General features: G+C 40.1%; 1 protein-coding gene across 1 annotated transcript; it reads left to right on the top strand.

Annotated features, from left to right (window-relative positions):
• Nucleotides 1-1,877: 1,877 nt before the first annotated feature.
• Nucleotides 1,878-24,686, top strand: LOC108117169 (neurogenic locus protein delta). Its single transcript, XM_017229450.2, is given in 7 exon segments — nucleotides 1,878-2,638; nucleotides 8,177-8,488; nucleotides 12,137-12,203; nucleotides 16,238-16,486; nucleotides 19,537-19,591; nucleotides 21,817-21,952; nucleotides 21,954-24,686. Coding segments are annotated over 7 exon segments (2,505 nt in total). The 5' UTR covers nucleotides 1,878-2,581; the 3' UTR covers nucleotides 23,583-24,686.
• Nucleotides 24,687-26,530: the final 1,844 nt, after the last annotated feature.

Genomic DNA, 26,530 nt, shown 5'->3' with positions numbered 1-26,530 from the left:
TTGCTCCTTTTCATTTCAGTTTTTTTTTTCGTATTTCGCCGTTGCCGTTGTTTGATCATAAATTTGTGTTTAATTTAAAAACTTTTCACTCTTCTCGGGGCTTGAAAACTCCCGGTGCGCGTACTTTACTGTCAAATTTATTGCGCGAAATATATTTTTGTTTAAATATTGCAATTACAGTTGGACATCTTTATGATGAACTTAATTTTTTGATGTCATGAACTTTTATAGAAATATTTTAAAGGCTTAAAAGAAGATGCTAATTAGAGATTAATGTTTAATAACACCGATTTAAAGCAAGGCTATATTCCACCTCCGCTATAATCAAGATTTTATAACATTTCTTTTTAACTTATTAGTGGGACATCAGATAAGCCATCAAATAAATTAAATTACTAATTTCTGGTTAGTTATAAAGAAGCTCCACTGTATAGGAAATCCATGGCGGGCACTTGAAAGTCTGGCGGGAGAAATTTCGGGTCTTGGTCCTCGTTTCCTTGTAAAATTAGGTGTTGACTTGATTGGTTTCGTTTTCTGGACTTTCTGTGGCCTCCTCTTGGTCTCATGCATATGCAAATGTCCCTCCGCTCGATGGAAATTAATGAAGACCGATTTTTATTGTACAAATTTCAACAACTTTATTTCGCGCCAGGAGAACTCTGGTCATGTTCTTCTTGGCCCTTTTGCCTTATTTAACCCATTTATCAGGCATTTTCAATGAATGGATGTTATCAAGTGATTTACAATGTTTGACCAAGAAAGCGAATCAAATTAATCTTGTTCTTTTCGGAAAGTGATTGGGTTAATTTTTAACGAAAGTTCGAACGAAAGACCACCAAAGTCTCTAATGATCTTTTTGGCTTTTCTTTTTAAGCATTAACATTAACATTCAAAAGCAAATAATTAGAGAACTGGATATCATTTTTAGTCATAATCCTAGATGATTTCGATGATAAGTTATGCTTAATGGAGCTTTACAAGACTAATCTGATCTCTTGATATGCATATATAATTTTCCTATAGCCTTTTTTAAGGATAGCAATGATGGCTTCCGAAACTCAAAATAGGTTTCAGATTCCATGTCCTGGATACGTTTAATTTCTGGTAGAATATAATACTTTGGCGCCAAAATACCCGAATAATATGGAAAAATTCACGGGATTTTAGCTATTAAGGCTCTTCCAACGACTTATTTTCATCGTGAAGCTGATTTAGAAATTAGACTTTCTCTCACATTGTCATTAATATGCCTAAAACGAGTGACATTTTTATTAGATCGGCAGATCGACTCGAAGACTTTTTGACAGAATCAAAAAATTTCCCTTGGCACTAAAGATTTCTAAGAATTTACCCTGGCACCTTTATCAAAAGTTCTAGACTCTATATTAACTCATAGTAAAAGTATATAAAAATAAAATAAAATAAATTCATATTAAAAAATTGATCTATGTTTTATTATTAATCATACATATTATTTTATTTATTATACATTTATCTTATAATTTCCCTACTCAACAAATGTAGTAGACAAGCTTGCAACATTTCCTTTCAACAATGTTGCAGCAACATTTGTCCATCTGCCGCGGAAATACACTAAATTTGGACATGAAACTCGTTCTACAAAGCAGCTGCGCCATCAACTACATTAGCCAGAGCGAGAGGGCAACACAGTCTATCTCGCACCCTTAGACCAGCTAGAGAGCAGACGGCAATTTGGAGAGAGCGCGAGAGTAAGAAGTGCAACGCGCTCGCTGTGCAACAGAGTGAGATGCAGCTAGGCGGCAGAGAGTCCATCGAGAGAGCGTGAGAGCGCGAGAGCAAGAGAGTGGTATATTTTAGTAAACTATAGGGGACTTGAGTTTCGGCTTGGGACCTTAACGGCATTACGTTTTTCAACTCGGCCGCGAAAATACATCAGCTCCCGAAGGCTAAGCTACTCCATGTATTGAAAAACACAAGTCCCGCGATTCGCGACTAAAACCATTCAGTGTGTGACGCGAACTGCCAAACAAAATATACAAAAATATATATATTGCAGTTTTCAACGAATTATTGGCAGTTCTTATTTAAAAAAAATTTCAAATATACACAAAAAAGTGCCAGAACCAAGAATCAAAATAAATGATCTTTTAAAAGAAGAATAATACAAAAGTGTTTCCGAAAAAAAAGCAAAAGAAAACGCAAGCACCGTTAGTTCCCTCTCTCGCTTTTCCCTTTTGCGCTTTTTTGCGTGAAAAGGAGAAGAAACGCAAATCGCGAATAAATATCTATATAAAAAAAGCTACAATTTTCGCGACACTTAAAAATAAACACACACTCGAGGAAATTTACAACAAAAAATGTGGCGCGTGCACGTGTAGCTTGCAACAACAACAAAACAGCGAAAATGCTTAAAGCGAATTGCAAAACCATGTGCGACAAGTAACCAAAAAATATTAACAAAAAATTAAATACGAAACATAAATACAATAAACAATTTGAGTAGTTGCCGCACACACACACACACACACAGCCCGTGGATTATTACACTAAAAGCGACACTCAATCCACAAAAAACCAGCCACAAAAATCATCAATAAACATGCATTGGATTAAATGTTTATTAACGGCATTCATTTGCTTCACAGTCATCGTGCAGGTAAGTCTAAGTCAAAGGAAAATACTTCAATTTCCTCCCAACAAGTTGTATTTTTGGCAGTTTCATGTTATTTTCTGCGCACGCGTGCAGTTATCACTTCATTTTTGCAGCCGTGTGCCCATGTGTGTGTGTCTAAAAAGGAAGACACGATTAGAGCTTTAGGGTTGTCAGATGTTCAAAATATTTCACCTAAAACATGCAGCTATTAAAATGATCTCAAATGATCTATTTTTGGCAGCACTCTACAACACTCATTTGCCCTAAATTCATTTCATTTCAAACGCTTGTAACTTGAGAACTTTTGGGTTAGAAACAGCTGAGCTGGTATTTTAGGCGGGTTGGCTTTTAGGGGTGGAATTTGTGGATCGGATCATATCACCCCTTTTCGGAATATACATATTTCATAGATAAAAACTAGTTTGGAAAACAAGGCGAGGCCAATGGCCAAACAGGTCCATCCCCAAAAAATTGTTGAATACCTAAATGCACAGCGGAAAAATATCAAATATCAGATGAAAAGGTTTAAAAACTTTTTGGCATATCAAAAAATGCTGATCGCATTGGAAATTTTAATTTAACTTATGATGTTTAGCTGGAAAACTCTCTAAAAATATAGTACATCTGTTTGAGACTTTTAAACAACCTATAACTAAAAATCTTTTTATTCTGAGTTACCATTCTTCTATAACTATTTCTTAGATCAACATTTTGAATAGTTTTTTTGTAAATTTTTCTGTGCAAAAAAAGAGATTATCAAAGTCTGCCTCAACATCAAAATTACCACCAACGGCGTATGCCTCTTGAGCAGCAGCAGCAAAAAAATTATAAAACCGCTCGATTTCAATGTGAGGCTATATAGTGTATAGTATAGTGCTGCAAGCCGATGTTAAAAAGTTGATGATGCTGGGCAACATCTGCCGTTCTCGCTGTCATCTCCAACTCCTCCTCCTGCTGCTTTATCCACCTCTTTTCCCTTCGCTTTGCATGCGCTTTTTACATGCGATTTTTTTCGGTTTACTTTACGCTCTGCGTAGGTCAACGCGACACATGCTCAGCTTCACTTGCTCTCCTCCTTGCGTTTTTTTTCTTCCATGCTTTCATTGATCTTTGACGCGAGCATCCCCTGGTTACACGGTTCAAAAATATAGTTTATTCAGTGGTGTCACCTTGGAAATAATCTTTAAGATTAAGCTTATAGATAGGTAGTTGCTGAATCATCTAATTTTCAAGTCTTAAATCTTTCCCATTTTATTCTTATCTCAAGTTTACTCATATTATAATTCCTTATCGATAGTGTCAACCCTTTATTTAACGTGCACATTGCATGTGCTCTTATCCACCTTCACTCTCTCCTCACTTCTCCTTTTTGTTTTTGTCCAACTTTGGGACGTTGCGTGCTTTAAGACTTCACTCTTCGACCAGCTTCTCTTTTTTCGCAGTCCTTTATTTAGTCGCTAATTTTAACAACGTTCCAAAAAAGTGTCTCGACGCCAACCTCCTGGGGTCTTAAGACTGCTAAAAAAAGAAAAAAGAAAAAAAAGAGACCCCAACATATAGGAAACATCTGTCCCATAATGGATCCCTAAACTGTGACTCATTTCCCACTGAGAACTAAAGGTGGAATAGTTTAATTTGCCATTTAAAATAATATCTCGGGCAATTAGCCTGGCCATTAGCAAAAAGCAATTTAATTCAATTTTCCGTGTATTCTATAATGTTGAATTTATTCTCACAATTTTGCGACCCTTCCTTGTCCCAAGCAGAAAGCAGCAAGCAGCGTTTAAATTTCAATTTAACTATCAAATAACCGTAGTCGCCTTGCTTTTGCATTTATGCAATTTTCATATTAACATTGAGCTTTAAAAGAATGGAAGTGAATGAATACGTGAACCAATGAATGAATGAATGAATGAAGAGTTGACGTGGGGGAGCTCTTCTTGGGATCTTCTACTCTTTCTTCGTATAACATAATTAATTGCAATTTAGAAGGCAAAAGAGGAAGACGACGACTACTCCCACACAATGCGATGATTCACTTGCGCTTGTAACTGTTTCCCAAGCCCGTTGTTAACGGTTGATTATGATGATGAATTTAAATGATTAATAAACAACATATACAGTGTGGGGGCATCAAAGCAAACACCTGTAGGAAAGTCGAGGAAAAGTCGTGGAAAATTATAATAAAAATGCGTGCTTTCATACATTTTTATGTCCCCTTGTGATGTTTTTCGTTCCTTCTCTTTTTTTTACAACAACTGTCTGTCAGTCAAGGCAAGTTGACGTGGAAATGGCAAAAAAAAAAAAAGAAGAGAGATGAAGAACTAACTAACTAGTTGCTTCAAGCCTGAGTGATCGCAGTAAAAATAGGAGTAGTGGCCAGTAAAAAAAGAAAGACAAAAAAGAAAAAGAAATAGAGACAAAGAACGGCTCAAGCAAAAGGTAAACAATGCAACGCACTATTTTCTAACACTTTAACAAGTGTCTGTCTTCCATTTGAGAGGTTGGCAGTTCCAGCTTTCAAGTTCCACCAGTGGATCCCCCTTTTTTTTCTACCTTTCGGGTCTTCAGGTGTAGCGGAGTTCATAGTTGAAGGCAAAGGCAAATAAAAAACGGAAGAATAACCATTACAAAAGTGTACAAACATATGCCAAAGTAGATTGTGCAAGGTGTAACTGAATGTTCTCCAAGAAATTCCGAAAAGAGGTCAAGATAAGCTTAAATAATAAATTATATTCAATTATAATAAAATAAATATTTTAAATGAGATAAATAAAAAGTTTGAGCTTTAAAAAATATCTTCACAGCAGCTAAAACACCATAAACTTTTATTATTGTCGTTAAATCAAACTTATTTGCCAATAAAAATAACTAATATATATAAAAATGATCAAAGGCAATAAATTTTGTAATGCTTACTGATATTAACCGCATATTTTGAGGGACCTTAAAAAACAGTGTGAGAAACTATAAGCGAAATTGGTGTCAAATGCTGGACAAAACTATTGTGGTTTTAACGATTGCACTTTTTGTTTTGTTTTGACTTTTGCTTCCCACCATCTTTTAAAGTGTGTGAGTGTGTGTTTATGAATGTTTGTTTGGTGTTATGCAAATTGTTTTGTTTTTTTTGTGTGTACATGTTGTGTCAACTGCTGCGCCTTTGTTTGTGTTTAGTTTTTTGTTTTCTAAGTTTAGTTTAGTTTGGCTTTCCATTGGCCACGCCCCCGCCCCACCGCCTATCACCTTTCTAACCTTCCTTCCGCTCAATGGTTTTTATCCCTCTTTCTCTTTCTCTTTTTTTTATTATTTTTCTTTTATTAATTCAGACGCATCGTTTGGCTTGATTGTCTATTAATTCTTTTTTGCCTGCTTCTTATTCTTTCCTTTTTTGCGCATAATAATGCTCTTCTTCAAAGCGCCGTTGAAAACAAGTTTTTGCTCTCTCCCGCTCTCTTTGGAGCAGCTGGCAGCTGCAGCTTGTAAGCTTACACACACACACTAGCAAACACGCGACTCCAATTCACTTTTAAGTCACGCTTTGCTCTTTTTGCGCTCAGCTGACAACAACAACTACCGCTTCAGTTCTCTCTCTCTCCCTGTGTGTGCTAAACTGTTATAGCTTTGGGGCCTCTCTCTCTTCCTCTCTCTCTTTTTTAACCGATCTTTCAATATGGCTGCATGCACTGCTCTTCTTCACCTGGCGTTTATTCGCTTACACCTTTTAACTGCTGCTCTCTCGCTCTCCGTCTGTTCTCTCCCTCCGCCGCTCCCTCGCTAACGCTGTCTCTTTCCCTCGTTTTAACCATCAATGTTGACCGGCAAAATCGTATGCCGTGGGAAACAATTCGGTTTTACTTGTACATTTTTTCATCGTTTTTCTCTGACGTCGAAGTCGACGTCGCTGCCTGTTGCTGCTGCTTCTTTTATTTAAGTTTTTTTTCTACGCTTTGTTGTTTTTGTTGTGCTGCTCTTTTGCGTCCGTTTTGTTTTTGTTGGCTGCTTATTAATACATGCACAGGAAAAAATGAGATTAACTAGATGCTTACTATTTCTTATAAGATTTTGATATGTGTATATGATTTAATAATAGGGATTAAATTTACCTTGGTTGTAGTAAAACTTTACCAAAAATATATAATCCCTTTCTTACAACTCGAAACTTAATTAATCATTGGAAGACATAAACTTTTCTTACTGTACATTTTCTTATTTTATGCCCGCGTTCGTTTCCTAAGTCTTTCGTTTTGCCGTTTACATTCGTTGAATGCGTCCTCTTATTCGCTCCAAATTCCCTTACAATTACAATTGGAAAAGCCTTTGAACAATGTTAGCGCCAGCTTTGGGTCTATTTTTCCGGCTGGGATTACGATTACACCTGTGTGATTCGACACAGCATCTCTGGACCGCACTTCTGCTTAATTGAGCAATTAAACACCCGTGTTCCTACATAAAGGCGAAGAGGAAAACCCACAAAACTTCCCAAGCCACATGTGGAGCACTCGACAATAAATAAGCAAGTAAGAGAGACGGCGACTCACTGCTGTGCTGTGCTGCTCATGTCTTGTTAACAATTAAATTGTCGTTTTAACAAGCTTCACTTGTTGTGGCTGAAATGTTAATTGCCGAACAGTTATAGAAAACGGAGCAATAACTCCGCGGAGAGCCTATTTTTGGGCATTGGTCGGTTGTTTCGCCCATTTATGGGGCCAGATGATGAAGTCATAATTAAGTTTTAAGTGCCAAGTCCAAAATGAGGTGTAATGGCAATTTCCCTTCGAATTTCCCACTTAGGGGGAGTTCTTTTTTTATAAAGACTGATTTTTAAACTTTTAACTGCTTTTATATGTTAATCTGAAGCAATTTCCTTACATGGAAAATATTATAAAGCCAATTAAAATCATCCAAAAACCACACTTTCGAACACATGCCTGACCCATTTAGCTAATTTCCCTCACACCTCGCTTAACGGCATCGAATTAATTGAGAAATTTATGAGACGACGGCTATCAAACAAATTTGCAAATCCAAATATGCAAATATTGTCGGCGCTTCAAAACGAAAGTCGAGCAGAAAGCCAAGCCAAGTGGAATTTATTGCAAACTGAATCGGACCGAAACGAGCTAAAAAACTTAAGAAAACGACCGCTTGCTGAGCATTTGTCATGTGGACCAAGCTTTTTGGTTTTTGATTTTTGGATTCGAATTCGGATTCGGTTTTGGTTTTGGTTTCGGTTCTCGCTTAATATTTCATAAGCCTGTTTTCGTTTTGTCCTTTGCATGGGTCTCTGAATGTTTGCTGCCGCCTGCCACTGCTCCTCTTGCCGCTAAAAATTCCTCTGCAATTTCAGTTTTTGTTCAAATACCATGCTGAAAGATTTATCGTCTTGTTGGGAGCTGCATTCTTTGTTCTCCGATTTTTGCCCCTCTGTTTTTTAGTCGTTTTTTGCTTCGATTTGTTCGTGTTGTTTCTGTGTGCCTTAATGAATTGCTTTTTAATTTGATTTGACTAATAAAATATACCCCCTTGTTGCATCCGTTGCAGGTTCACAGTTCCGGCAGCTTTGAGTTGCGACTGAAGTACTTCAGCAACGATCATGGGCGGGACAACGAGGGACGCTGCTGCAGCGGGGAGTCTGATAGCGCGACGGGCAAGTGCCTTGGCAGCTGCAAGACGCGGTTTCGCGTCTGCCTGAAGCACTACCAGGCCACCATCGATACCACATCGCCGTGCACCTACGGGGACGTGGTGACGCCCATTCTCGGCGAGAACTCGGTCAACCTGACCGATGCCCAGCGCTTCCAGAACAAGGGCTTCACGAACCCCATCCAATTCCCCTTCTCCTTCTCATGGCCGGTAAGTAAAGGACTATAGAATATAGAATATAATATAGAATATGTAACTTGACTTAACAATAGATAACTTTTGATATATTCAAAGTCTTTAAAAAGTCATAAAATAACCATGGAATAGATCTATTGCCCTCTAGAACTACCATAAAAATTAAGGGCTCATCCAAACACTTTTCGCTGTCACTGTGCCTCTGTAAATGCCCTGTATACGGGATTGCTTTTATATTTAGATTTGCCCTGCGACGACGACGCCAGTCACTCATTCAGTCAGTCAATAAAATTTTCCAAGTTGTCTCTTCTTCTGGCGCTGCGCGTAGTTTTCTTTTTTTTGCCTGAAAACTTATTCGTGCGGCATCTTCGCTAATTTGTTTGGGCTTTTTATAGTACGAGTGTATAGCCATTGAATGCTCCCGCGGGAGAACAGCAACTCCCCTGATATTCCGCATTCATTTTATTTCCGCCGAGCGTCCTTGTCGAGGGTTGTTGGCTGTGGCGCACACGCCGCACCAAACATCTGTCGACTATTAAAAATGCGCTGAAAACGCGTGCGCGAACCGCACCACGGCGCACCACCACCATATTCAGCACCACCACCACTAGCGATCCGTTCGTATTAAGAACTCAAAGAGCGACAATTTCCAGATCGCTGCAACACAAGGTTATAACCCACCCTTAGGCTCCTGAAGTTGCCGTTACTTTTTGCCCAGCGCTTTTCCGGTTTAATATCTGGGGAAAAGTATGTAGTTTGTAGTTTTTGAAATCAAAAGAATTTATAATTTTCTTCTTTATGGAAACTTTCTTAGCTTTGTTTTTTGTTGAATATTTATATTAATAGTCTTTACAACTTTAAATTTTTATAGCTTTTATATGGTGGTAGTTCTTGTTAGGGTTGTTCACCGATCCAGGGAAGTCACCTTTTCTGGTGATTTATTTTTTTGGGCTCATACACCCCTTTTTCTTATTTTATATAACCCTCTCTAAAGCGCACGTGGGCTCAATAAATTGCTGAAGTTTTGAAATACCGCCACAGACGCTCTCGTCTTTATTCTGTTCAGCTCGACTGGCCAAGAAAAATATGTACGACTTGGCCGGTATGCCGTGCATTTCTTAATTATTATTACGACAAGAGGTTGAGCAGCACTCGGTCTAGATGATGGGTCCACCCTAGAAACGAAGAAGTTACTCAAGCTTCAAGGTATTTTTATGCCAGCAGCAATAACTGGAGTTTGTAACGTATTTTTGTGTCAGTGCGCCCGCAGTTTTAAGGGGTGTTTTTATTATTTACCTAGTAAGTAATGCTCTATCTCGATCCCTCTTATTTTCCCCATAAAATATATATATATATATAGACACTTTACTTCCTAATTGTTTAGAGCTGCGCATGTGCAGCGTCACTACTATTATCATCATTACACACAGACATGTAGTTCTCAAGTGTGCAAAGTCATGGTCCGAAAGAAAAGGGGGAGGATAGTATGTAACGGGGAGGAGGAGGGCTATTACCAACATCGGACCCAGGTAGCGAAAGATCTTTGGCACGTGAAATGTGTAAGCTGCATAAATTTTTAGCGGTTAAACTGCGGGCAGGCATAAATAAACAATTAGCCAACTGTGGGTTAGCATAATAAAGGCAAAATGGGGAGTCTTCAAAAGCACGCGCCAAATTGTTGATCTTAGGTCTAAGTTAAATGTGTTTAAAAAGGGAAATTTCCATTCCCTATTGCCTGTTTTATTTTAAGACCCTTTGGAAAGTTCTTTCGTTTTGTCATCGAAGTATTTTTAGTGGGACACCAGCAATTCTGTTTGTTTTCCCATCTAAATTTAGTTTTCTATTTGGGCTTCTAACACATTCTAGACTTTATTTCGGTCTGTTTCCGCGCACTTTCAACTTCAAAATATTTCTAGGTCAAACTATAAATTTAATTATAGTATGACTCCCGTCTGCTGCAGTCGCTTCTGCATCAACTAATTTAATGTTGCACTTAATTAAAACAACGAAAGACGAGCCACGCATGCCTGACGACACGCCAGAAGATATAGCAACCCATCTTCTTGTTGCAATTGTAAGTTGGGGGGCTGGGTGCATTGCCACACCCCCTTTTACCGCCCTCCACCCAAAAGATACTAAAAATAGTCAAGCAATGGCAGGGCAGCATTCATGCTCCTCTTGTTCGTATTGAACTTTGCTACTTTTGTCCCCCGTCAGACAGTCTTGTCTTGTGTCTTGTGTCTTCTGTCTTCGATGTTGAGTCTTCGGGCTGGGTCTTCTGAGAGTCAGAGTCCCCCTGTGGCTGTTGCTGTTGCTACGTGTCTGGCTACCACTCCTACTCCTGCCGCATTGCACTTCACCCTATCCAGATCCCTATGCTATATATGCTATATATGCTGGATATTGACGTTGATATACAGCACCGACGCACGCGATATTCACTAAGCGGCCGCTGATGCATGTTGCCTCATTTATTTTTGGATCTGGCATACGCCAGTGCACGAGTATCTATAGGTACTTGCACTTTATGTGCCTTTACAGAAGGTGGAAAATGAGAATTTCCCTTTAATTTTTATGAAATTTTATCAATTGGAAGCTCTGAAGAAGGAACCCTTTGCACCAAGTTAAAATCCCCGATATAGGTCCCATAAATTGGATTTATAAAAATTTCCCACAATGGGAAATTTTATGCAGAAGGCCAGCCATCACGTAGCCACTGTTGAAAAGTTTATTTCTCTGGACAATAAAACCAATAAACCATCGCAGCGCTTCATTTCATTTTAGCCATTCGTTTGTTATTACCTTTCCTGCTCATTTCCCATTGTGCCCGCCGCTGGTTAAAGCTGATCATCTATGTCTGATTTGCTTCCTGTCGTGCCCATATAAATTTTACGTTTATTTGCAGCGACAAATAGAAGAGATTCGCAATTTCAATGTCTGACTGTGGCACAAACGCAAACACAAACACAAACACACCAAAATGGCAATGCAATCGTTATGCAATCAATCGGCAACTGCCGCTTATCAACCAAATTAATTCTACATCTCCGGTTGTCCCCATAGGCCCACGCAAAATCGAAAGTTGGTCGAAAAATTAGTCATTTACAAGCGAATCGAAACTCGGAGTTTGGAGTTTGAAGTTTGAAGCTGAAAAGGCTTCGTGGCTCTACGCAATCCACACGCCCATGGAAAACAGGTGTCTCTGCAAAAGTTTCCATAGGCTGGTTTTTTTGCCTTGCTTTGGATTTGGATTCAGATTCAGAGAATCGGATTTTGTGTCATCTCTGCCGGTTTTTCCAGCAGCAGCGCTGCTTGTTGCATTCGAAATCAAGAGTGAATTGAGGGCGCTGCCTGCCGGTTGCATTCGAAGTTGCATATTGCCGATTTGCATTTGAAATGCATTCGCATTGCATTAGATTCGGTGGCAAGCTGCGGGGCTTATACTCATGTGGGCGGCCAACTTGCTTAGCCGCCTGTCATAATCTCTTTATAATGAGCGCTCACTGTGGAGGCGGTGGCGATGGCGATGGTGGTGGAAGAGCTCTTCCCATTAGCTTGTCTAAATTAGTTATAGCCGATAAGTTGTAGATGGTATATTAGTGCCCGTCATTTCCCGTTTGGATGTGAACTTTCTTTAACAATTTCCTTTTCTGTTTTTTACAGGGCACCTTCTCGCTGATCGTCGAGGCCTGGCATGATACGAACAACAGCGCCAATGCTCGCACCAACAGTAAGTAAAAGTTATAATATATATAGAGTATATAAGTTTATCAAATTGTGAAATTACTTCCTTGAAACATGGCCGAATAAAGTTATGAGCTCATCATCCTGCTTCCTGCTTCTGCTGATCGAAAGCTGTCAAAAAAGAGCGTTGAGCGATCGCACAACCTGCAATTTGATACTCTGCCAGGCTCTAGCTTTTGCTCCTCTTCTCGCTCAGTGTAAGATTTCCGGGGTATTGAGTGGTTTTAAATAACCAACATACACATACACATTCGGGGGATAATCGAGGGCCAGACTTTGTCGCCTTTTGTTGTCTGCCTGTTTGGAACGGAAGTGTGCTCGAAGTTGAGGTTTGCCCATCCCTCATTTGCTTAAAATGCAATTAAGCTCGGGCTCACGAACTAAAACTGCTGCGCTAGTCCAAGGCGATGCCAATTGTTTCGATCGGAGAACCCAACGAGATCCCAAAAGAGATCGTGTGTAATCCATCTTGGAAACAATGCTACATGGATCTCGGTGTAGTAACTGATTGTCTTCCAGCGATAAGGACCACACAAGGATCTAGTCAGCTACAAAAAAAAAAAAAAAATCCTTGACAAAGCCAGAAGATTTTTCTTTTTTTTAAACCGAAAAATGAAATTCTTCAATTTAAAAAAAAAACACTTTTCTGTGGGTGATTTTCCCACAGAATTTGTTTGATGAAAGAGCTAAGGAGAAGGAGAAGAGCTACCTGCTTGTGGCTTAGCTACCTGCACTTTCTTCTGCCCCGAGATTTATGAAGTTTTCATAGGAATTTCTAGCATGTTATTCTCTTTGTTTTTCGTCTCAATCTGGCCCTTCTTTTTCAATCCCTTCCTTTCTTCTTTTTTTTTTTTTTTAGACTTTTCTATATTTAGCTTGGCCTATTCCTTGAAGGAATTTTAATTGTTTGTGGTTGGGGGAGCTCCTTAACCGATTTTCACTCGGTTTCCCGCTGTGCCGCCTTGGCTAATTTCCAAGGCGGTCCCAGGCTAATAGATCTTTATCGGTACAAGTATCGTTGCTATACGTCGCACTGTCTGAGCCCCGAACCCCTCCCTTGGCAATTGCAATTTCAATTTCTGCACACCGAGATTTCCTAGTCTCGCCGCTTGTCAAGGATTAATTTCATTATTTAAAAGTATGCAACATAGTTTTTTTTCTCCTTGCCTCTTTATTTAGCCACACTCAATGACGATCTCCCGCATACTTCAACTTGCATAGCAAGTTTACGCCGCGCAGCATTTTGCCAACGAGTTTAGCTCTTTTTTGTTATATTCATTTAACATAAATTACATAAAGCAGGAGGAGGAAGGGGGAGCGGTTGCTGTGGCATGGGCAACGCACATGACGACCTTTTCGCCAGGTTTCTTCGCCCAGAGCCTGAGGCCAGAGCAAAACGGCCAAGAGCCCAAGGAACCGGACCTGCTGGGCAAAAAGAATCTGAATCCCAGTTCGAAGGCGAAAGGCACTGTGAAAAAACTAAAAATCTAAAGCCCTACATTAGCATATTAAATTAGTTTTGGTTATAATAATTTTCGGTTTTTAGATATGATAACCGTGGCAAATATATTTTCGAAAATCCTGTTTATCCTTTTTAGTATTTTATCCTTAAAAAATATACACTTTTTGTGCTGTGTAAAAGGCATTGCAAGGTGATTCTCTGGGCCTCTTGGCTTGATGATGCGTTCAGAAATCTTTCAACTCATGGCTCTCAAGGAGATTTTCGCCGGACTTTAGCTGGCTGGCTGGTTGGCTGGCTCTTCGGTTTCCTCACCTATCCCTACCTACCAATTAATCTCTGCCAATGCCAAAGTTGTTAGTTGCACGTTGTTGGGGCCGCTGCTGCTGCCGCTGCTTGGCCGCTGCTCTCCTGGTTCGATGTTGTTAAAATGCTTATCTTTTAATTTTAACTCATTGGATCAAGAAGCGGCAGCCCGGCAACAAGAGCCCAACTTCTCTTGGCTTCCTTCGATCTTTTCTGTCTGTCTGTCTGTCTGCCACAAAACTTGTCGTTGTTGTTTTCGTTTTTGTTGTCGTCGTGTGTCTTGATAAAATGGTATTTTCGAAAAAATTCCTCAAGTCCAAGTCAGCGATACTTTGGGGAGGCGGATGCTGTTGCAAATATAAAGAAAAAATTGTATATAGAAGCAGGGGGTGACGGGGAGGCAATGGAGTCAGAGTCAAGTTTGGATTTCTTGTTGCAAATTTGTTGCACACAAATTTCACTCATTTGTTGAGTGCAGCAAATGGGTTGACAAAGCGGTTGCATGAACGAGGGGAGAGACTTTCAAATTATTAACTTTTGAGTCAAGTAGCTAAATTTTCATTAAAGATATTTCTATAAATATTCAGTTATGATTAATTAACTCTCTAGAGAGAAGGAGATAAATAAATTTCCCGAATAGATCTTAGCATTTCCGCGATTTGCAGTCACTTTTACCAGCAAGTTGCGAGAGTCGTTGTCACACGCCGCTTTTCCTCTTTTCCAAGCACACACAGATAATTATGAAAATGCAACTTTGCGTAAATATTTTCACAAAATTTTGCCTGATATATTTTATTGCACGTTTTTCCAAAACTGGCCAAACTGGCCACAAAAATTGTGCGTCTCTTGCCGGCTTGTCTAATAACCTGTCATGCCACAAATCCTATGGGCTTTATCGTGTGTGTCGTGTGTTGCCGCTGCCGATGTGTGTTGCAAATGTAAATAAAACCACAATATACAATTCAATTCTTGTTGCTGTTGCTTTTGGGAATGTTGTTGGCTGGTGCGATTTTTGCATTGAATGCTTTTCCATGTTGTCGGCCCCGTTAGCGTCGGCAGGTGAAGTACAAACACACACACTCACACGCGCGACTTTTTGGCCAAAAACAACGAAAAATTGCCAACGGCTAGAGCCAAGAGCTAGTGGCTCGAGCAACTGGCTAAGAATTCTTGTTGCCGCATTGTGAGTTGTGCATATTTTTGGTAATTAATTAGTGAGTTTTTCGGAGTTGCCGAATTTTTTATTTAATATTTTTATTGGCCAACCAGTTGGGCTGCTTGTCACAGGACTAGCTCCATATGTGTGCTTGTCTAATATATATATGGCTTTGACAATATGGTTTTTGATACATTTGGGCAAATATTTTTGCCTATTGCTTAATAGTGGAAGATTGGAGTTGGTTTTCTTGGGCTAACCTGCTCATAATTTCACTTTCACTGATCTATTTCTTGAGGGGATACTTAAATGGGGGTCGCGCTTGTTCTTTTAGGCTCTTAGTTTCTACAGTTTTCTATTCGATTTTCTAACTTTACTTTGAGCCAGCTTTGGCTTTGTCTTTATCTTAGCTTTGGCTTTGGCTTACAGCTCAGCATTAACTCTGGCTTTAGCTTAGCTCTATGCAATTCGAATAGTCATGCACCTGCAATTTACTTTATAGACCATGGCATAATGTGGCTGCACATGTATCTGTATCTGCATCGTTGCCAGTATCTGCATCTGTGTAGAAAATGTGTCTGTAGAGATAGCCATACGGAGACGCATACAAACGAGTTGCCATCCCAAAGTCGAGACCGGTCGGTGAACAGCTGAAAAATGCCTCGACGAGCTTGGCTGGCGGTCTGCCTGCTGCCTTTTATTTTGTTGTTGTTGTTGTTGTATTTTAGCCATGCCCCGTGTCTGTCTGCCAGTTTTGCCTCTCTCTCATCGCCAAATACCAAGTACGGCTCCGTACCCTTACCAAACTGCATACCTCGGCTTGAGCACTTGACTCTGTGACAAGCAATTGCATTTCGGGGCTTTTCAAGTTGCTTCGTTTCGTTTGATTTCGATTTTTGGTTTTTCTGTTTTTCAGTTTTTCCATTTCCCATTTACTGCATTCCAAACAGAGGTTTTTCTCATTTTTTTCATCTTTCTTGCCTTGAGCGCCATCTCATCGGATCATCTTTAACCCAATTAATCTTCATTAGTCTATCGCCGGTCTCAACTTGTTCTCACACACTTATCATGGTCTCAATCTATTTTACTCTACTTGCAGATCTTCTCATCCAGCGTCTGTTGGTGCAGCAGGTACTGGAGGTGTCCTCCGATTGGAAGACCAACAAGTCGGAGTCGCAGTACACGTCGCTGGAGTACGATTTCCGTGTCACCTGTGATGCCAACTACTACGGATCCGGCTGTGCCAAGTTCTGTAGGCCGCGCGACGATGCATTCGGGCATTCCACATGCTCCGAGACGGGCGAAATTATCTGTTTGACCGGATGGCAGGGCGATTACTGTCACAAACGTAAGTACAAAATGGTTTTCTAAATAATATACTAGGTGTGGGAGGGGATCTTCTATAGAAGGTTGAGCAAAGCTTATGCTTAAAGGTCAAGGAATGGATAGAAAACTGTCAGGTTTCTGGCTAAACTGTACTAATAATCATTTCATCATTTGTTGAAACATTCACAAAAGCTTAACCCAGAGATATACACTTTGGATATCTAAGATATCCACACGGATCAATAGCCTCCCAATCCCACTCCAATTCCCATTCTTTTACGCCGAAAACACTTGGCCCGCTCGCTCTGTTTGTTTTTGCTTCTGCCGATCTCGCGGCTTCAAGTGGCTCAAAACTGAAGTTTATTTTTCCTTCTTTTTTTTTGGCCTGCCAGCTCTCATTATTATTGAAAATCACTTGCTTGTCAAATCAAATGAGATGATTGTACACAAAGCCCGAAAACGACTGCTGCTGGCCCAAAACGAATTAAAGTATAATTATTTTCGAATGCGTACGGCGATGAATTGACAAAAATCAAAATCGAAACTACAAAAATTTGAATACTGAAAATGGCCATCAAGTGGTGGTGGTGGGGGAAAAACAAATCAAAGTCAAACAAATAAATTAAAAATCAATGAAGTTCGGGAAACGAAAGAAAAAACGATAAACAAAATGCAAGATGTGGGGAAAAGTCATTTGTCATTGGAAAGAACAAAACGTCTAACGAACTGCCGAGAGCAGAAATTCGGTTGGCCCTTTGTAGTTCGTTTGGTTGGTAGTCGTTTGTTGTTAGCTACCTTTACTTTACCAACATTTTAAACTGTGAATCAGAGCAGACACACCATACCATACCATACCATACCATACCATTTCATACCATGCCCATCATGATGACCATAATGATCATGATGATGAGGAGCAGGGCATACAAAAATCTTCCCACGCCAAGTGCAAGGGCCCGGGTTTTTGGACCAAAAAGGTGTGGTGTGCCGGTGTATCTGTATCTGTATCTGTATCTGTGTGTCTGCGTAAGGGGTCCACCACTCGCACACCAAGATATATACATATACAGATGATGATCAAGGCTTTGAGTTTGAGTTTGGGTTGGTTTGGTTCATCGTCTGCATGCCGAGCATTTCTGAGGACCCGAGAAGAGTCGACCCAAGAACAAACTTCCTTTAGGGCTGTTGTTGTGGCAACGTCTGATTACACCTTAAATGTCGTAGTCTCCTGAAGACGGGCTTCTTCGGTTCGATTCTTCTCTGTCTTCTTGTCTCTTCTCGTTTTTATTTTTTTTTTTTTTTTTTTTTGTATTTCTTCTGCTGCCTTTTTTTCGGGGCAGATAATTTTTGTGTCCTGCTGCCGGTTTAGCAAGTTGCCAGCGGAAGAGGCAGCTGCTCCTGCTTGCTATATTTTATTTTCAACTTAAATGCGCAAAAATGAGCTTAAATTAAGGCACACACTCGCACTCACACACACACATGTGCGAAAATTATTTTCCAGCAGCAGAAGCAGCAGCAAATAAAAAGCCGAAACGTGCAGGCTGCAAAAACAAAACATCCGAAACTGAGTAAATTGGCCCAAAAGGTTCTGTTTTTTTTTTTGGTCAGTTTTTTGTTCATCCCTTTTGTTTCTTTTGGCCAAGTGCGTATACTCGTATATGAATGAAGTTAATTTCAAGGAAATGAGCTATTTTGGCAAAAGTTCATGAATGACGGGCAGCTGGCGGCTTGGTTTAGTGGGTGCTAAAAAGATACATCTGCAAGATGTTTTTCGAAAAGTTGTTTCCTGAGAACCCTTAATCAAAAGTGAAAGTAAGCGGAAGAGTCGTTATATATCATCAAATCATTCGATTAGTGAGGATTATCTCTACCCCAAAGGCGTGTGAACTTATTTTTCACTTTCATGAAAATCTATTTCAAGCCAGCCACCGTCGATGGTAATAAAAATCATTGGCAATTGCCAATATTACGCTTTTTCTCTATAGATTTATATATATATATATATATATAAAAGGGGGCAGAGCAGCAGCTCTCCCCCTCCCTTCGGTTGAGAACACGTTTTTGTGATTTTCTAGCAATTTTCCTGATGCTGCCGCCGCCACCGCCGCCGATGCCGCTTGCTTCTGAATGAATCTCACTTGGTTTAAAGAGGAGCATCATCATCTTCGGCGGCTGCTCCTTCCACGTTCTGGGCTCCTTTTGGCATTGCCTTTTTTAGTTTTGTTCACGACTTTTACCCCTTCTCTAGGCCCTTGTGGCAACTCCCCAACTTCCTGCCTTCTGCCGCTGCCTCGGCTGTTGCTGCTGCTGCTGCTGCTGCTGCCGCTGATGCTTCTCTCGCCGGCCGAAACATGTTTGCCACATTCTTCAGAGAGATCCCAACTCCAACTCCCAGCAACAGCCCAGCTTCCAATCGAAGTTTTCGTCGAACCTTTTGAGCTTGGGAATCTGTTTTCTGTTTTGGGCCACGGCCTCCGCCTCAGCTGCTCAGGCTCTGGCTGCTTCTTCTTCTCCTGGCCATGGGATTATTTCATTTTGTGTGTTTCCTTTTTGGCCTTAGAAACAAGTTATTCCTGCTTGGCTTAAAACACTCACACACTGCCGAATGCCGAGAGTTTGAGAGCCACTGGCCATGATTCATTTTTTATAGTTTTCAGTTTTTTTTTTTTTTTTTTTTTTTTTTTCATTTTTAGTCTGTGCTAAAACGTTTTAAACGTTTTCCTATTGTTTATCGAGCGAACGGCTTTTGTTTCATTTCCCAGAGAGACATCTTTTATTTTGTTTTTTTCATTGCCAGACGCGTGAAAAAGAAAGTTTTTTCGGCACTTCTGCCTCGGAATTGCCTCAATTTGATGGATCTCGATGTCGGTGAGTGGGTTGGCTTAGCTCTCGACGAGTGGGTGTCCCCCGGGTTTATGTTTCTGTTTTCAGTCGGACAGGTGGGGAGTCCATTTCAAAGCCATTTAAGTTTATTTTCGGGAAAGTGTTTTCTTCTACCCCCACCAACCGTATTATTTACATTTCAATTAATTTATATTTAAATTTTCCCTCTCTCTTCTTTTTTATTTGCAGCCAAATGCGCCAAAGGCTGTGAGCACGGACACTGCGAGAAACCCAACCAATGCGTGTAAGTATTTTATTCGATCGTCTTAGCCTGATTAGGCCTTTGTTAACAAGTGTTGACGTATCTGTAAGATGTCAGGAAATCAAGATCGTTAAAGTTAATTCAGATTGATTATTAAAATATTTCGAAAAGTTTTATTTTGGGTAGAAAACTTCGAACGTCTTCCAAACAAAAAATGTTTTTTAATTAAGCCAACCCTGTTGCCAACTGCAACTAACGGCTTAGTTTCGGCTTCAGTTTAATGATGATTCTTGTCCTCCTAGTATTTGCACGTTTTATTTGTTTGTGTTTGTTGTTTGTTTTGTTTTGTTTTTTTCTTGCCCACCCAGTAAAAAGCAACTAGAAGAAGAAAAACGGCAACAACTATCATGATGGGGCACACCTTTTCAATGTAATGCTGAATGTTTGACTGCTACCGTGAGCTTTGCGAAAAGGGCAGAAAACACTTTGCTGCTCTTTTATTTTATTTTTTGTATTTTTTATTATTTCTATTTTTTGTTTTTGTTTTTGCTTGGATTTTAATGCACGTTTTTTTATTCATTCCGCTGGCTGGCTCGTTTGTTGGCTCGTTCGGCGACCGCAGAAATTCTTTCGGTTCGGCGCGATGTCATTTGATTTGGCCGGGGTTTTGCATTACAATTTTGAAGCGAAGAAGTAAAAGCCAGGCGGAGGAGGGTCCAAATTAAATTACAAGTACCGAAGTTTTCCCACATTTTTGCCCATCAAGGTGTAAGTGAACACTTCTGACGACGCTGGCAAATATTTTCAGATATTTCCAGCATACAATTTCAACCAAAGAAAATACAAAAAACAGCTGCACGAGAATATAAAGTTCAATAAATGGGCTAGACTATATGGTTTTTACATAACTTTAGTGCCAATGTTGGTTGTTTGCCACATCAATAGCGATCTGCCAAATTGATTTTCAAACGTTGATTAGAGGATGTTGGTCATTATTTATGCATTATGTTGGCCAATAAATATCTCTCCACTGCCAAGGCGGAAATCAAACATTTTGTGGTCCGTCGATAATTGTGCCAAATAAAAAAGAGCACTAAAATCAACACATCATTCTCTAGATTGGAGTTGAAGTTGAAGTTGAAGTAAAGTGATTGCTGGAACTGTTTTGGTGAATCGAATTGTTAGCTGGAAACCGCAGATACGCCCGGGTATACGTGCCACTTAGCCAAGTTTGTTTGATGGTGGGAATATTTTAATAATTCTAAGCGCATACAGTACACATTTGCTAGTTGGCAACGCCGCTTCGGTTACTTTTTTGACATTTCTTTGTGTACACACTGGCTGACGCATATCAATTACTACTCGTCGTCTCCCCAAGTCTGTCCATTGTCCGTTTGTCTTTTACTTGTCTCTCCAACTCGAACGCGACCGCTTCTACCAACTCCCCGCCCTCTCCTTCAACAGGTTAGCTGTCTTGGTTTGAATTATTAACTATTGAAATCTTTGTGGGTGAAGGCTTTTTTCGCCACACAGTTGGCAACACTTGCATCTGGCCAGTGCGTGCATGAGCGTGCGTGCCTGCGTTATTTGTTGCAGAGGAAACACTGTTTTCCTTTTTTTTTTTTTTTTTTTGTTGGTTTTGGTTTTTGGCTTGAAATCAATTTATGATCGTGAGAAATGCAAAAATTTGTTAGCCCGCACTCACACTCTCTCTCTTTCTGTCTTTCGGTTTCTTCTTCACTTTCAAGTGTGCGGATATGACTTCTTGCAGGGAGGAGACAGATTCGTTTTATTTCAATTGCGAACGAGACTTTTTCAAGTTGACAAGCCATCTTCCTTTCCCTGTCTCTCATTTATCTTGTTTGCTCTTTTCTTGCCCATCTTTTTGCCTCTTTTTCGACTGCAATCAAGCGTGGCATGCAAACAAGTGTAAGTGGGGGAGGGAGCGGGAGGGATGCAGAGATGCGTGGAACAGGTGATGGAGCACCAGCCTTCCGTCCTGCTCGCTCGCATTTAAAAGTCAAAAGTAAACCAGCGCTTGCGGCGCTTCAATAAGCAGAGTCAAAGATCTTGAAGTGTGTTTGTGGATATCTTTTAGCCTTTTGAGAAAGAAATGAAAACAGCTTTTTGACTTTTTAGAATGTATTTAGCAAGGGAATGAGATTAAAGTTAACGTTACTCGTATAGAAGCAGGGTCTCACTTATTAAATCCACCCATCTACGGTCACACTAACCACCCCCATTTACCATTCTCTCTCTATTTACAGTTGCCAACTGGGCTGGAAGGGAGCTTTGTGCAACGAGTGCGTTATCGAACCAAACTGCATCCATGGTACCTGCAACAAACCTTGGACTTGCATCTGCAACGAGGGATGGGGTGGCCTGTACTGCAACCAGGATTTGAAACTACTGCACCAACCATCGACCCTGCAAGAATGGCGGAACCTGTTTCAATACCGGCGAATCCCTGTACACCTGCAAATGCGCTCCCGGATTCAGTGGCGATGATTGCGAAACTGAGATTTACTCCTGCGATGCCGATGTAAATCCTTGCCAGAATGGTGGAACCTGCATCGATGAGCCACCAACGAAAACGGGCTACAAGTGTCATTGTCCCAACGGCTGGAGTGGGAAGATGTGCGAAGAGAAAGTACTGACCTGTGCTGATAAACCCTGCCATCAGGGCATCTGTCGGAATGTTCGTCCCGGTTTGGGAAGCAAGAATCAGGGTTACCAGTGCGAATGTCCCATTGGCTACAGTGGACCAACGTGTGAACTCCAACTGGATAACTGCAGTCCGAATCCTTGCATTAATGGAGGAAGCTGTCAACCGAATGGAAAGTGCATTTGCCCAGCGGGATTTACGGGAATTAACTGCGAGACGAACGTTGACGATTGCCTGGGTCACAAGTGCGAGAATGGAGGCACCTGCATAGACATGGTCAACCAATATCGGTGTCAATGTGTTCCCGGATTCCATGGCACTCACTGCAGCAGCAAAGTCGACCTATGCCTTATCAGACCGTGCGCCAATGGAGGAACCTGCCTGAATCTCAAAAACGATTACCAATGCACATGCAAGGCTGGATTCACTGGCAAGGACTGTTCCGTGGACATCGACGAGTGCAGCAGTACACCCTGCCATAATGGTGGAACCTGCATGAACCGCGTCAACTCCTTCGAATGTGTGTGCGCCAACGGTTTCAGGGGCAAGCAGTGCGATGAGGAATCTTACGACTCGGTGACCTTCGATGCCCACCAATATGGAGCCACCACCCAAGCAAGAGCCGATGGATTGACCAATGCCCAGGTGGTGCTCATTGCTGTCTTCTCAGTTGCCATGCCTTTGGTGGCGGTTATTGCGGCCTGTGTGGTGTTCTGCATGAAGCGAAAGCGTAAGCGTGCCCAGGAAAAGGATGATGCGGAAGCCAGGAAGCAGAATGAACAGAATGCGGTGGCCACAATGCATCACAATGGCAGCGGTGTGGGCGTAGCACTGGCTTCAGCCTCTCTGGGCGGTAAAACCGGCAGCAACAGCGGACTCACCTTCGATGGAGGCAATCCTAATATAATCAAAAACACCTGGGACAAGTCGGTCAACAACATTTGCGCCTCAGCAGCAGCGGCAGCGGCGGCGGCAGCAGCGGCCGACGAGTGCCTCATGTACGGCGGATATGTGGCCTCTGTGGCGGATAACAACAATGCCAACTCTGACTTTTGTGTGGCTCCACTGCAAAGAGCCAAGTCGCAGAAGCAACTTAACACCGATCCCACGCTCATGCACCGCAGTTCACCGGCAGGCGGCAGCTCCTCCAAGGGAGCGACAGGCGGTGCACCGGGAGCGGCGGAGGGCAAGAGGATCTCGGTTTTGGGTGAGGGATCCTACTGCAGCCAGCGTTGGCCTTCGTTGGCAGCGGCGGGTGTGGCGGGAGCCTGTTCATCTCAACTGATGGCCGCCGCTTCGGCAGCGGGTAGTGGAGCGGGGACGGCGCAACAGCAGCGATCCGTGGTCTGCGGCACTCCGCATATGTAACTCCAGACATCCGGAGGGGATCCAGGGAAATCCGGAGAAATCCGCATGAAGGAGCTAACAGCACACACACAAAGAAAAGACTGGGTTGGGTTCGAAATGTGAGAGAGACGCCAAAATGTTGTTGTTGATTGAAGCAGTTTAGTCGCCACGAAAAGAAAACATGAAAAATTTGTAACAGGCATAACTCGTAAACACCCTATAAAAATTTGTATAGTAATTGGCAGAGCTGTGTCCCAAATGCTTCGATCGATTTGAGAATATTAATGGTTTCCTAGTTGGAACATTTTTTATAGATTTTACAAATGGCAATCCCAGGAAGTATATGAATTTTGAATCGAAATTTTAAAAAAATATTACAAAATATAAAAGATAATCCGTAAAACTCGATCGTTACAGCAAATGAGGGACAGCTATTGCACTCTGATTATTCCAATGGACTGACCTAAGCATAAAGTTGTATACCATAAAGTCAACCATTCAAAATTGAAAACCTTTTGTTTCTGACACCCCCTTTAAAAAGCCCTTAAAAAAGAAAAGAAAAATAACTTGACCAATTGCTTGCTAGAATTTAGACCAAGACCAAGACCAAGAACCACTGGACGACAGAGTCGAAGAAAGGACTCTCCACACGTTTTGACGTTTTGCATGTTACTGAAAAATCTGCTTCAATTTAATCTATTTTTTCACTTAGTTCGATATAAATTGTAAATATTAATGGTAGCCGTATTAGCCTACACAGTAAATGTAAACTAATGATAGAAACGATGATTGAAAAGAAAAAAAACCTCCTCATTGACGCCGCCCGAACTTGGGGGCTGCTTTTCTATGCAAGGCAGTCGGCCAAATCGGGCGATTTGTATATAGTAATCATAGGTCACATCGATATACGACATGGATAAGAGAAAAAGATGAAAAGCCACACAAAAAAACTACATAAATTGACACTATCTCGACTATTTAGTTTCTAACTATGTATATGTAAATGTAGCGAACGAAGGGAAGAAAAAACTAAACTTAACTCGACTCTAGCTTAATGTTAATTTAAAAGACCCCACAAACAAACAAACAAACATGCGAAGACAAGCAAAACATTTAGTGATTCTATTTTAAGTACTTCTAATTTACCACCACCCTATCAACCAATTATATATTTTTTTTTCGATTTTTAAACTTATTATTTTAATCTTTATTTTTTAATTTTGTCCATCTATTATATTTTTTTGGCCTATTCCGATTTGGAGCATTTATCAGCGATGAAGTCAATAATATTTGTAGTTAGCGCCTAACTGTAAACGAAATGTATTGAATTTATAAATTGTAAGACGAAAAGCAAACAAATTTTGATGAAAACAAAAACAAAAACTGAATTCGAACAAACAAAAACAAAAACAAAAAAAAAATAGTTACAAAACGATAAGCAAAAAAGTGAATGAAATATACAAACAATATATATACAAACACAAACAAATGAAATTCGTGTTTTTTCAAAGTCTCCAAATAGTCTTATTATTATTATCTTTTTGTTGTTAATGCAAAAAAAAGGTTTAAACAATTTAATTTTGATCTCAAAACCGAAGACAAAACCAGACAATGTGCAGCACGAAAGACGCAAAAACTGTTTGCGAAATTCCAAAACGTCAAAATTAAATCAACAAAACTACAGTTAAATTGCAAATGGTTCCTCGTTAGTGTAAAGAAATGAAAACTAGTTGTAAAAGTGCTAAACGAAGAAAGAAAAAGGAAAAACTGTGCAGCTACTTATCTGATAAATCCTACACAGTATATGTATTTTTATACGTTTGCTAACGCAGCTCTCTCATCCGATTTTTGTACATAAAGTTATCCGATCCTGCTCATACGGGGATATAAGCTTTTACAGCCTATAGCCACGCCCGCACACATATATTTTTTATAAATATCTAATTTTTAAATAGTCGTTTTTAGTAATTTATATTTTTATTGCAAATGAAAAACCGAAAAAAAAGAAAACAAAAAAAATTAGAGAAACACTCGACAGAAAATTGTAAAAAGTTAATAAGAGAAGACCCTAAAACAAACAAACAAACAAATATTTATACCAGAAGAAAACACAAAAATGAAAAAACCATAAAAATAGTAGTTACTTGCATACAATTGTAATTTAGTGTTGTACTTACGATTTAGTCTAAACAATTTTATGAAATTTTTTAGTAATTAAACGAATGAATTCAAAAACGAAGCAAACAAAAAAGACACAAAAAAACGAACAAACAAAAATGCAAAAAAAAAAAAAATATGAAAAAAAAATAAAAAATTTTTATGAATGAATTATAAATCCAAAATGTTTTCTTATTTGAAAAAAAGTAAATGTGGGAATGGGGGGAAATTATATCTAAAGTACTCTGTACTTCACTTCGTGACGATTGTTTCTGACAACTTAAAAGCAAATCAAAAACGGATTAATCAGCCTGAGTGTGCCATTTTCCTCCAACAAATGATAGCTTATGTACAAGTTCATCTAAAGAAAATCAAGGAAAGCTGTCTGGCAGCAAATTAAGGAATTCATTTTGGCGTCGAAATGCTATTTTAATTGCCGTTTCATACCGCAAAAGTGCAACACCATAGACAAACAATAATCAACAAAGAAAGAAAGCCAAGTATTTACAGCCAAGTTGCAGAGCGGGAAAGCAACAAAATTAAGCGGAATATGTAAAGCCAGAAAACATCAAAGTTGTATATTCTGTTGTCTACGCTGTCTTTTCCCTGTTTCTTTTTTGTTGGAGGCTGTCGAAGTACAGTGGACCCCATCAGATGAAAATTGGATGGTGTTTCTTTGATTTTCAAAGATATCTTTAGTATTCGTACTTCTATCTTCCTACATAATTGGGTTTGTATCGAAGTTGTAATTACTATCTTAAACAATATTGCAATATTTATTTATCAAAAATATAATATATTTTTTGAGGTTT

This window comes from Drosophila eugracilis, unplaced genomic scaffold (genome assembly GCF_018153835.1).
Source record: "Drosophila eugracilis isolate 14026-0451.02 unplaced genomic scaffold, ASM1815383v1 contig_440, whole genome shotgun sequence".
Classification (NCBI taxonomy): Eukaryota; Metazoa; Arthropoda; class Insecta; order Diptera; family Drosophilidae; genus Drosophila; species Drosophila eugracilis.
This window is presented reverse-complemented; position numbering and strand designations above follow the sequence as displayed.